A 12,982-nucleotide genomic window follows, 5' to 3' on the forward strand; every position below is an offset into this window, starting at 1 on the left:
ATGTGATTCACATGATCGTTGGTGGGGTCGATATTCCACAAGGGTCCGTGTTCAAACGCACTAAAGTATCAATCACCAGGGAAAAACTAACTTGAGACTATGTGCCAAAAGGCACTTTATCATTCAATGATGAGGAAACAGAAGGGATCTCACAACCCCACAATGATGCTTTGGTAACCTCTATCCTTATGAATAAAATTCAAGTTAAATGTGTTTTAATTGATCAAGGAAGATCGGCCAATATTTTTCGATCGAGGGTCGTGGAGCAGCTCGGCCTACAAGATAAGATCATACCCGCAGCTCGGATTCTCAATAGCTTCAACATGGCGAGTGAAACAACTAAATGTGAAATCATCCCACCAATAAATGTAGATGGTACTATTCAAGAAACAAAGTTCCATGTGATCGAGGGCGATATGAGATACAACGCACTTCTCAGAAGACCCTGGATTCACAACATAAGGGCGGTCCCCTCAACCCTTCACCAAATGCTGAAGTTCCCAACACCAGATGGAGTAAAAACGATGTATGGGGAATAGCATGCTACCAAATAAATGTTCGCGGTCGACGAAGTAACACCGGTATCGGCGCTTTCGTCAACAAAGGGAGCAGAGTCCAAAGGAAAACAGGAAACTAAATAGCAACCACATCCACCAGCCTCGACTCAGTCGGAGAAGCAGGCAACGGACAAGGACAATGACTACTGGATCCCTCGATCCTTCTTAATCCCCGAGGATTCCGATGCCACCAAATCGATAGTCGAAGAGCTGGGGGAAGTCATGTTGATCGAGCATCTACCCGATCGAAAGGTATACCTGGGCACGAGGTTACCCCCCGAGCTTAGGGAAAAATCATTAAATTTCTTATCAATAACATAGATTTTTTTACTTGGTCCCACCTAGATATGACAGGGATCCCGCCATAGATCACTATACATCGATTTAGCTTGGACCCGAAGTTTCGCCTGGTAAAACAAAAGAGAGGAGCTATTTATAAAAGTTCGAAACGGTGGGTGCCAAACTGTTTACCCTTAAAATTGAATAATAATTAAACTTATAATGTGGTTCTAAGGACACGTGATTTTACTTAATACCAATTGATAAATATGAGGATTAATAACATAAATGAACTATAAAGTAAAGCAAACCGGTGTTAGGATGGAACTCAGCCCTCGAGTTTGGATACCCTCTAACTAGTTGATGCAAGAATAATTAAAGTATAACAAGCTGATGAATAATAGTATCCACGAGAAAGAGAATTATATTGCTTTTATATCTATCAACAGTATATGTTACAAATGGTTAGTACTCCCCTTTATATAGTAGAGGAATTCTACTTATGGTATAGCTCTAATTACAGAAGGAAATCCCATGATTAGCTAATTAACCATTTCTTATTTGATCCGTTCTGAGATTTACGCCATGATCCTCGACCAGTCACCGAGATTTACGCCATGATCCTCGACCAGACACAAATATCTCGTCTTTCTGTTATTATGTTATCTTCAATCTTGCTCGGTGCCTGTCTCATTTGGCTTCGATCGCTACTAGCCTCGATCTTGATAGGTACCTCGATTCTAAACTCGGTACCTTATCCTCGTGATTTAGTCTGTTCCCTTACGAGGCAGTCTTTCGATGCAACTTCCATGTCTCGATCAAATAGTAAAATCGGGTTGGCCCGGTTTTAACCGTATACAGATAGTCCCCTCATTTTTTGGAATGTAATGACAAGAAATGAATTGAGCCTTCGATTTTCTACCTCGACCTGTCATGATGTCTTCCTCATGACGTAAGCGATGGAAGTGACCGAAACGTCCCGTCTGTACAGTTACCAAGGCATTAAATGTGCGTCAGTCGATGATCGGCCACCGCCAATTTTGAACTCTCGTTGTGAAATCTATAAATAGCTCCTCTCTTCACTATTTTGAACTTTTACTTTCAAAAGAGAAGGCCCCGATTCAAAGTAAGACATGCATTCATCAAGGACGAGGTAGCCAAACTTCTCAAAATAGGATCCATTCGGGAAGTATAATATCCCGAATGGTTAGCAAAAATAGTCGTAGTCCCTAAAAAGGAAAATAAATTTAGAATGTGCGTAGACTATAAAGATTTAAAGAAAGCATGTCCTAAAGACTCTTTTCCTCTGCCGAATATCGATCGCATAATCGATGCCACGGCCGGCCACGAAATCCTTAGTTTTCACGATGCCTACTCCGGGTACAATCAAATACAAATGAATCCGGAGGATAAGGAAAAGACATTGTTCATCACTAAGTACGACGCCTATTTTTATAATGTAATATCGTTTGGACTAAAAAATGCTGGTGCTACTTATCAACGCTTAGTAAATCGAATATTTCATTGAACAAATATATAAATCAACGGAGGTTTATATTAACGATATGCTAGTTAAGTCCCTACGATCAGAGGACCATTTGACATATTTGTAGGAGACCTTCGATATACTAAGGAAATACAACATGAAACTCAACCCGGAGAAATGTGTATTCGGGGTCGGCTCGGGCAAGTTCCTCGGCTTTATGGTATCGAATCGAAGGATCAAAATCAACCCCGATAAGATCAAGGAAATAGAAGACATCACAGTTGTGGATAATGTTAAGGCCGTACAAAGATTAACAGGACGCATAGCCGCTCTAGGCCGATTCATCTCGAGGTCTTCAGATAGAGGTCACAGGTTCTTCTCACTGCTCAAAAAGAAGAATAGTTTTGCATGGACCCCGGAATACCAACAAACATTGGAGGAGTTAAAGCGGTACCTCTCAAACCCGCCACTGCTTTATAGTCCGAAAGCGTACGAGCGACTCTACTTGTACTTAGTAGTCTCGAAAATCGTGGTAAGTAGGGTCCTAGTTCGAGAAGAGCAAGGTACGCAATTTCCTGTTTACTATATTAGTCAAACTTTAGCTGAGACCGAGACCCGATACCCACACTTAGAAAATTAACGCTTGACCTAATAAGCGCCTCTAGGAAATTAAAACCATATTTTTAGTGTCACCCGATCTCTGTGGTGACTACTTATCCCCTTCGTAATATTTTGCATAAGCCCGAACTTTCGGGCCGATTGGCCAAATGGGCCTTCGAGGTTAGTGGGTAAGTTATCGAGTATCGACCCCGAACGACCATCAAGTCTCAAATCTTAGCAGACTTCGTGGATGACTTTACGCCAGCCCTCGTACCCGAGGTCGAAAATGAATTATTATTAAAGTCGGGTACATCATCGGTGGTGTGGACCCTCTTCACAGACGGCGCTTCAAACGTGAAAGGGTCCGGGCTAGGCATCATTTTAAAGTTGCCCACGGGTAATACAATTAGACAAGCTATCAAAACTTCCAAGTTAACTAAGAATGAGGCTGAGTATGAGGCCATGATTGCAGGTCTCGAGCTAGCTAAAGGTTTGGGAGCAGAGGTCATCGAGGCCAAATGTGACTCCTTGCTTGTGGTAAACCAAGTCAACAGAACCTTCGAGGTTCGAGAAGATCGAATGCAGAGGTACTTGGAAAAATTATAGGTGATCTACATCGGTTTAAACAATGGACTCTACAATATGTGCCTCGAGAACAAAACAGCGAGGTCGATGCCCTTGCAAATTTGGGGTCATCAGTCGAAGACGACGAGATTAGCTCGAGAACTGTCGTACAACTTTCAAGGTCAGTAATTGAAGAAGGCCACGCTGAAATCAACTCCATAAGTCTGACTTGGGATTGGAGGAACAAATATATTGAGTATCTGAAGAACGGGAAGCTTCCATCGGATCCTAAGGAATCGAGGACTCTACGTACGAAGGCCGCATGATTCACATTGGTCGTTGATGGAACACTATTTAAGAGAATGTTAAATGGACCATTGGCAATATGTATGGGATCAGGAGATACTGACTACGTCTTATGAGAAATCCATGAGGGCACCTGTGGAAATCATTCCGGTGCCGAATCATTGGTTCACAAGGTCATCAGAGCAGGATACTATTAGGCCGATATGGAAAAGGATACAAAAGGGTTTGTTCGAAAGTGCGACAAATGTCAAAGGTATGCGCCTATGATTCACCAACCCGGAGAGCAACTCCTCTCACTCTTATCCCCATGGCCATTCATGAAATGGGGAATGGATATCGTCAGCCCTCTACCACTGGCCCCAGGTAAAGCTAAATTTATTTATTTTATGACTGACTATTTTTCTAAGTGGGTTGAAGCACTGGATTTTGAGAAAATTAGAGAGAAAGAAGTCATATACTTCATCTGGGACCATATTATAAGTCGATTCGGGATGCCTGCCGAGATCGTATGCGACAATAGAAAGGAATTCGTCGGCAGCAAAATGACAAAGTTTCTCGAAGATTACAAAATAAAAAGCATACTGTCAACGCCATATCATCCTAGTGGGAACGGACAGGCCGAATCGACAAACAAGACCATCATTCAAAATCTAAAGAAAAGATTGAATGACGCTAAGGGAAAATGGAGAGAAATACTGCCCGAAGTCCTTTGGGTGTATCGAACAACGCCAAAATCCAGTACGGAGGCAACACTGTTATCTTTAGTATAAGGCGCTGAAGCTCTGATCCCGATTGTAGTTGGGGAATCCATCGTCATGTTTCGATATGGAACAGAAGAGTCAAATCACGAGTCTATGAATACACGCCTCGAATTGCTATATGAAAAACGGGAAGCCGCCCTCGTTCGAATGGCCGCACAGAAGCAGCGGATCGAAAGGTACTACAATCGAAGGGCCAATCTTCGACACTTTAAAATTGGGGACTTGGTTTTGAGAAAGGTCACCCTAAATACTCGAGACCCAAACGAAGGAAAACTTTGCCCGAACTGGGAGGGGCCATATCTGTTCCTCGATATCATCGAAAAGGGATCCTACAAATTTGGCATGATGAACGATGAACAATTACCAAACAATTGGAACATATCACTCCTCAAACCATTGGCAATATGTTTGGGATCAAGAGATACCGACTACGTCTTATGAGAAATCCATGAGGGCACTTGTGAAAATCATTCTGGTGCCGAATCATTGGTTCACAAAGTCATCAGAGCAAGATACTATTGGGCCGATATGGAAAAGGATACAAAAGGGTTTGTTCGAAAGTGCGACGAATGTCAAAGGTATGCGCCTATGATTCACCAACCCGGAGAGCAACTCCTCTCACTCTTATCCCCATGGCCATTCATGAAATGGGGAATGGATATCGTCGGCCCTCTACCATTGGCCCCAGGTAAAGCTAAATTTATTATTTTTATGACTGACTATTTCTCTAAGTGGGTTGAAGCACTGGCTTTTGAGAAAAATAGAGAGAAAGAAGTCATATACTTCATCTGGGACCATATTATAAGTCGATTCGGGATGTCTGCCGAGATCGTATGAGATAATAGAAAGGAATTCATCGACAGCAAAATGACAAAGTTTCTCGAAGATCACAAAATAAAAAGCATCCTGTCAACTCCATATCATCCTAGTGGGAACGGACAGGCCGAATCAACAAACAAAACCATCATTCAAAATCTAAAGAAAAGATTGAACGACACTAAGGGAAAATGGAGAGAAATACTTCCCGAAGTCCTTTGGGCGTATCGAACAACGCCAAAATCCAGTACGGGGGCAACACCATTCTCTTTAGTATATGGCGCTGAAGCTCTGATCCCGGTTGTAGTCGGGGAACCCATCGCCATGTTTCGATATGCAACGGAAGAGTCAAATCACGAGGCTATGAATACACGCCTCGAATTGCTATATGAAAAACGGGAAGCCGCCCTCATTCGAATGGCCGCACAGAAGCAGCGGATCGAAAGGTACTACAATAGAAGGGCCAATATTCGACACTTTAAAATTGGGTACTTGGTTATGAGAAAGGTCACCCTAAATACTCGAGACCCAAACGAAGGAAAACTTTGCCCGAACTGGGAGGGGCCATATCAGGTCCTCGATATCATCGAAAAGGGATCCTACAAAGTTGGCACGATGAACGGCGAACAATTACCAAACAATTGGAACATATCACTCCTCAAACGATATTATTGCTAAGGTACGACCTTCTCCACTTTCGTTTATATTTTATACTAACCATTTACAGATGTTTAATCGAAGACATCAAAAGATTCTTCAAACACAAAGTCCTTAGGTCTGAAAGCACGCGTTGCCCTCTTTTTCCCTTAGACCATTTTTTGTCCCAAATGGGTTTTTCCGGCGAAGTTTTTAACGAGGCAACCATTGTTCGTGCTAACTTAGAGAAATTCAACAGTATCCGAGGCTCCTTTACAATCAACCTCAAATACTGGGGGGAATCACCCTCGGATAGTTACAAGGAAAATACTTCGTGCCGACAGGGTCTCGATAAGTAAACTTTAGGGTCAAACGGTCGAATGAACCATGCCCATGTAGATTATTCGAGCCCTAATGGAAAACATTTACGCATGTTAATCTATTGAAAAAAGTATTTTTCCTTACCAGATATTTCATGCCGTAGAGAAATTTTTACTTTACAATTCGTGCTTATGATCTATTGTGGAAACTGGCTTAAGGTCCGGTCACAACTAAAGTCGAACAATTTACCCCTCACTCGGGGACTGTCATCCAAAAAAATTGACATGATCGAATTACTAAAACCTCGAGATCGTAAGACCTTAAAAAGGCAACCTTCGATTTCATAGGCCACGGCCACCCCACTCGAGGACTGATACTTTGAACAAGTTCGAAGTATAATAGGGGAACAAGCCCAAAAGGAGAATCCCAAAGCTAAAGGCTACGGCCAAATTAACACGGATCGGAGACGTCCGATTTCCGTTATAAAAATAGGCCTTTGAATATTTTCATAAATCGGTTAAAAAGGCTACCCTCGGCTTAATTACTAAGGGTTTCGATAATATCGACCCTCAAAAACCCTAATGGGTACAAAGTCGTTCGAACTCTCGAACAAATTCTATATTTTATTCTAAGGCATTACGAAACAAAAGGGTCTCGATAATATCGACCCTTGAAAACCCTAATGGGTATGGATCGTCGAACTCTCGAGAAAATTCCTTATTTCATGCTAAGGTATAGCAGATTTTATATGATTAAACAATAAACTTTTCAAGCCAAAAAGAGGGAGAAAGCCATACTTTTTACTATGGCTGTATTGGCCTAATTCAAGAGCCTAAAGGGCCATTTTATTTTTGAGTTCGAGAAATCATCCCCACTCAATTAAAACCTAAGGGTCACCCTGCTCCGAGTTCGAGTAAGTACTCATTCGATTAAGACTACACTAGTCCGGCATCGATCAAGTTGCCTGAGCCTCGAACTTTCAAGAAAACTTTTCATAAAGTATGAATGAAATAGAAATTTCACGAGGTAGGAAATAGAATAAAGACAAGTCAAAGAGAAAAAAGATCTTTTATATATACGAATATATTTACAAGGACCGATCAGGGTCCCACACAAAAAATTAAAAAAAGAAAAAGCCTAAGATTCCTAAGGGGCAGGTTCTTCTCCATCGAGGTCCTCCCCATTCTCGGACTTGCTCTTGCTGCCATCATCATCGGAAGAGTCCAGCGCTCCAGCAGCAGCTTTATGCTCTTTAGCCTTTATTATCTCATCGGTAAGATCGAAACCTCGAGCATGGATCTCCTCTAGGGTTTCCCTCCGAGATAGGCATTTGGCAAGTTCAGCAATCCAATGTGCTCGAATTTGAGCGGTCTCGGCTGCCTCTCTCGCTTGGACTTGAGCGGCTTCAGCATCGGCCCGGTAGACGGCGACAATCGCATATGCCTCGGCCTTTGTCTTTTCGGCTTGATATTGGGCCTTTGCAAGTTCGTAAGCCAACCGAGCCTCGAGCTTTTCTATTTTCTTCGCCTGAGCCGAGTTCTTCTACTTTATGCCTCGAAGCTGACTTTTGATCGATGACAATTGGGCTGGAGCAGTCTCTTTTTCTGCAGCAAAGCGGTTCATACCTTCTTTCCACCCCAAGGCCTCCGCATTCATCATGTTGACCTCCTCACGGAACTACTCGATCCTCTTGATCTTCTGCTATAGCTATGACATTGAAATGTTAACCACCATTCTCGAATCGAGTCCATGAGCTTTTAGGATTTTCATTACCTGCTCGATCAGGTCGGTCTGATCTTTGTGAGCCGTGGCCAACTCGGCTCGGAGGTCCTTGATCTTTTCTTCTTTTTGCCCACCGAGAAGGTTGAGGGCATTCCTCTCCTTGGTAAGCCTTTGAATGTCGGCCTCGTACCGACTCAGCTCAACCTGAGACCGAGAAAATGCTTCCCGATAAAACGTTGAGGCCTATGCAGAAAGAAGAAAAGAAGTTAGACAGAAAGAGAAAAATGAACACAAGGGTAATAGTAACAAGGGGAGTTAAGGCTTACCCGATTCAAAGCTTTTTGTGCTTCGTTAAAAAGGCTCGATACCCCGCCCGAGTCCTTCCTCGAGACCTCCAAGTCGCTCAGGCCGGTAGCATCTTCGACCCCAGTAAAATAATCACGGAAGGGGTCCTCCCTTCCGTGGGCTCCTTCAATGGAGGGGGTCTTCAAGGCCCGAGCCTCTTGAATCATCTCCTCAAAAAATGAGGGGAGCAGCGAGGAGCCTCTCATTTCTATATCCCCAAGTGGATCACTTGGGGCATTCTCTCCATCTCGAGGGGCCTCAAGACCAGCCCCTACAACCATACCTACCGTTGGCTCATTATGGTGGGAGGCATCTTCAATCCTTGATGACTCGGGGACTTTGCCCAAGTCTCTTCCCGAGACCTCCTCATCTCGAGATGGAGTCTCTGCAGCCTTCACCGATTCAGTGGCCTTTGGGGCCTCGGTGCTTATTCCTACTCGGGCCACTAGCCCAGAGTCGTCTTCTTCCTCTTCTTCGTCTTCCTCCCTTAGACGTCGAACAGAGTCTTCGGTCAGAAGGATGATGTTCTACTTCGACTTACGAGCCTTCTTCTTCTTAGGTTTTGGATCCTCGGAGGTTGAGGTCTTTTTCCTCTTCTTGTCCTGCGCCAGTTTCGGTGTCGGGATTGAAGTCTCCTCCTCACCAGATAAGGGCCTCATGACAGCATCTTTGCCAAGGCCTGTATGAAAGAAAATTAAGTAAGAAATGCTTTAGCAAAATCATCAAAGATGTGGAAAATAGGCTTACCATGATTTTTGGCCTCCCATAGGCCCTTTAATATATCGCACCATGAGCGCTCAGCGTATGTAGAGGTCGAAGCCAGGCCCCGAAACCAGCTCACAAGGTTAGGAATTTCACCGGGCATCCAAGCGATCGCTACATCACGGAAAAAGATATCGATGAGGAGAAGCAAAGGAGGAAAACATTAAATATGAGCTAATAGTGGGATTGTACTTACGCTTCATATTCCATTTCTCGGGAAATGGCATCTTCTCGGACGGAATTAGGTTGGAAGTCCTCACTCGAACGAACTGGCCCATCCAGCCCCGATCCTTGTCATCATATATGCTCGAGAACAGCACCTTGGTAGCCTGATGCTGAAGTTTTATTAACCCACCTCGATAGAGGCGGGGGCTGTACAACTTGATGAGGTGGTCGACGGTGAAAGACATCCCCTCGACTTTGCTCACGAAAAATTAGAGCAGAATAACAATCCGCCAAAAAGAGGGATTGATCTAACCTGCAGTTATTTGATATTTACGGCAGAAACCGACGATAATGGGATCGAGGGGGCCCAGTATGAAAGTGTAAGTGCAAACACTCAGAAATCCTTCTACGTGTGTAGTGATGTCTTCCTCGGGGGCCGGAATCATCACTTCTTTGCCTTTCCAGTTACAGTCTTTCTTCACCTACTTAAGGAAGCTCCCAGTTATCAAGCATATATACCTCGATATTGGCTCGCATCGACCAGGGACCGACGAAGCTTTGTCGATCTTAAAGTCGGAAGTGAGGACACACACCCCAAGAACACACTCCTCAGGGCGCGGCTCCACCGATGTTTTGTCGCCGACCGGCCACGATGAAGAAGTGTTTTCCTTTTGAGGAACAATATTTGACATTTTCTCCATTTGGATTTGAAGTTAAAGAGGAGATGATAAGATTTGGTGTCCTAAGAAGGGGTTAGCAGTGAAAATCGTAGATTTGCAGATGAAGAACTTAGAAGGTGTAAAAAGCTTTGGAGATTAGAAATTTGAAAATAAAAGTTTGAAACGGTGAATAGAGCTGCTATTTATAGATTTCACAACGACAGTTCAAAATTGGCGGTGGCCGACCATCGACTGACGTGCATTTAATGCCTTGGTAACTGTATAGACGGGACGTTTTGGTCACTTCTATTGCTTACATCATGAGGATGATGTCATGATAGGTCGAGGTAGAAAATCAAAGGCTCAATTCGTTTCTTATCATTACACTGCAAAAAATGAGGGGACTATCTATATACAGTTAAAATCGGGCCCACCCGATTTTACTATTTGACCGAGACTAAGAGGTTGCATCGAAGGATGGCCTCGTAACAGAACAGACTGAATCACGAGGATAAGGTACCTAGTTCAGAATCGAGGTACCTGTCGAGATCGAGGCTAGTAGCGATCGAAGTCAAATGAGACAGACATCGAGAAAGATCGAAGATAGCATAATAACAGAAAGGCGAGAGATCCGTGACTGGTCGAGGATCATGGCGTAAATCTCGGTGACTAGTCGAGGATTATGGAGTAAATCTCAGAACAGATCAAATCAGAAACTGTTAATTAGCTAATCATGGGATTTCCTTCTGTAATTAGAGTTATACCATAAGTAGAATTTATCTACTATATAAAGGGGAGTACTAACCATTTGTAACATATATTGTTGATAGATATAAAAGAAATATAATTCTCTTCCTCGTGGATACTATTGTTCATCAGCTTGTTATTCTTTAATTGTTCTTGCATCAACCAGTTCGAGGGTATCCAAAGTCGAGGGCTAAGTTCCATTCTAACACCAGTTTGCTTTACTTTATAGTTCATTTCTGTTATTAATCCTCATCAATTGGTATGAAGTGAAATCACATGTCCTTATAACCACATTATAAATTTAATTGTTATTTAATTTTAAGGGTAAACAGATTTATAATCAAAAGATTTAGTCAACTTTTGTTTTTCACTATGTCAAGTCTTATTTGTTCATGACTTTGATCATGTGATTACTAGAGATTTGGCCTTAATTGAACTCACTGTGCACTTAAATTAGAAAATTAGTTTAGTCTTATCCCTTACATTGATATACTTCTACGAGTTATTATAACATATGTTGTCATAATGAATGGTTGTAGCCATTCTTATTATTTCCTTGGTCCTATTTCATACATAGTTGAACAAGGACAAGCTCGAATTACTCCAGGTGGGAGTTCTCGAAGTCGAGGAAGGGGACAACGTAGAAGGTTGCGTCGTCGCAGGAGTTATTTCTATAATGATTCAGATTCGGAGACTGAAGTCATCAGAAATGTCCCGAGAGCGATGCAAAATGAGTTAAGGGAACGAAGGGATGAACGAAGGGAAGGAAAAAAGAAATTTAGGGAGTTTAAGGAATTTAAAATGGGCCTCGATGCTTTCATTCCTGAATATGTACACATTTTCAGTTAAAAAGAGCTGAATTGGCTAATTACATAGAAATTACTGATTGGGAAGCATTAGCTATTTTAGTAAACTCTCTTCGAGAGCCTTGGGGTTAAATTTTAACTGAGATTATCATGATATTTGGCTTAGTGCACCTTTTAGCGTATATTTTCAAGAGTTAGTATTCGATTGGTACATGGATGTCCTAGCAAACATGTAAATTGTTATTATATGTTTTGTTTTAATGAATTTTAAATTATGTTGTTTGTCTCACCAGTTACATATGTTATTTATTATTTTATTTTATAATAAATTGAGACTTGAAATAAAGTACACACTAAGAAGTGATTTTAATATTAATTAAAATATTTAGTTATAGATGATGAATTGAAACGTAGTGACCTTTCGATTCTATACTAAATGTAGAATTAATATTATAATTAATTTACTTGAGTGTGTAAACACATGCATAAATTGATTGTGGTATATATTGATGAGTTTGACTTTGTATTATTGTCTCTAATAACAGACATGGTATTGAAAAGTATCATTGCTGACTTGAACAAGGGTGACAAACTGAATGGTGAAAATTACGAATGGAGGGATCTGGAAACTTACAATATTTGAAAAGAGAAAAATTCCACTGCACGTGGAATTTTTGTAAGTTCAGTTGTAGATGATCTCATCCATGAATGTGAACAATATCCTACTGCTCAAGCCATGTGGGCACATTTAAGAGAGGCATATGGGGGTACAACTGTGACTCGCCTTCAACAACTGACAATCAAGTTTGACACGTACAAAAAGCATCATGATCACAGTGTCAAGCGACATCTAAGGGTGATGTCAAATATGATTACTCAACTCAAAAGTGTTGGTCATGTTCTCTCTTATTAGCAGCAGGTGCAGGCAGTAATTTGGTTTCTTCCCAATAATTGGGAACATCTGAAGGTTAACTTGACCCACAATGATAGCATCAAAACCTTTGCTTATGTTGCCCGTCATGTGGAGCTTGAAGACGAGCGGCTTGGTACTACTAAAGTTGTACATAATGCCTTTGTGACAGAATCAAGTGGTACAAAGAGATCAAGCTTCAAGCGTAAGTAAAACTGGAAAAATGACGGAAAGAGTAAGGAGACTGGAGAAGGATCCTCCAAGAAAAAAAACAAGATAAATTCCAAGAAAGAAAAACGGTTCTACAAGAAGAAAAACAAGAGCAAGATAAAGTGCTATAATTTTCAAGTTCCAGGGCATTTTGCTCGTGAGTGCACTAAGCCGAAAAAGGTATCATTTCAAAACGCATCTCTAAGTGCTATACACTACTAGAAAAACGCTAAATTTTCGACCGAAATTTCTGACTGAATTTTTTTGTCTGAAATTTCCGACGGAATCCGTCAGAATTTTCAAGAAAATATTTCCTATATATTTTTAAAA

General features: G+C 41.8%; 1 protein-coding gene across 1 annotated transcript; it reads right to left on the reverse strand.

Annotated features, from left to right (window-relative positions):
• Positions 1-7,472: 7,472 nt before the first annotated feature.
• On the reverse strand, positions 7,473-10,012 carry LOC138898978 (uncharacterized). The gene is made up of 5 exons (XM_070185088.1): positions 9,862-10,012; positions 8,925-9,072; positions 8,375-8,879; positions 8,143-8,291; positions 7,473-7,641 (listed from the first exon to the last, which is right to left on the reverse strand). The coding sequence occupies exons 1-5, from the start codon at positions 10,010-10,012 to the stop codon at positions 7,473-7,475; spliced, it is 1,122 nt and encodes a 373-aa protein (XP_070041189.1).
• Between the last annotated feature and the right edge of the window lie 2,970 nt (positions 10,013-12,982).

Source organism: Nicotiana tomentosiformis, chromosome 9 (assembly GCF_000390325.3).
Source record: "Nicotiana tomentosiformis chromosome 9, ASM39032v3, whole genome shotgun sequence".
Classification (NCBI taxonomy): Eukaryota; Viridiplantae; Streptophyta; class Magnoliopsida; order Solanales; family Solanaceae; genus Nicotiana; species Nicotiana tomentosiformis.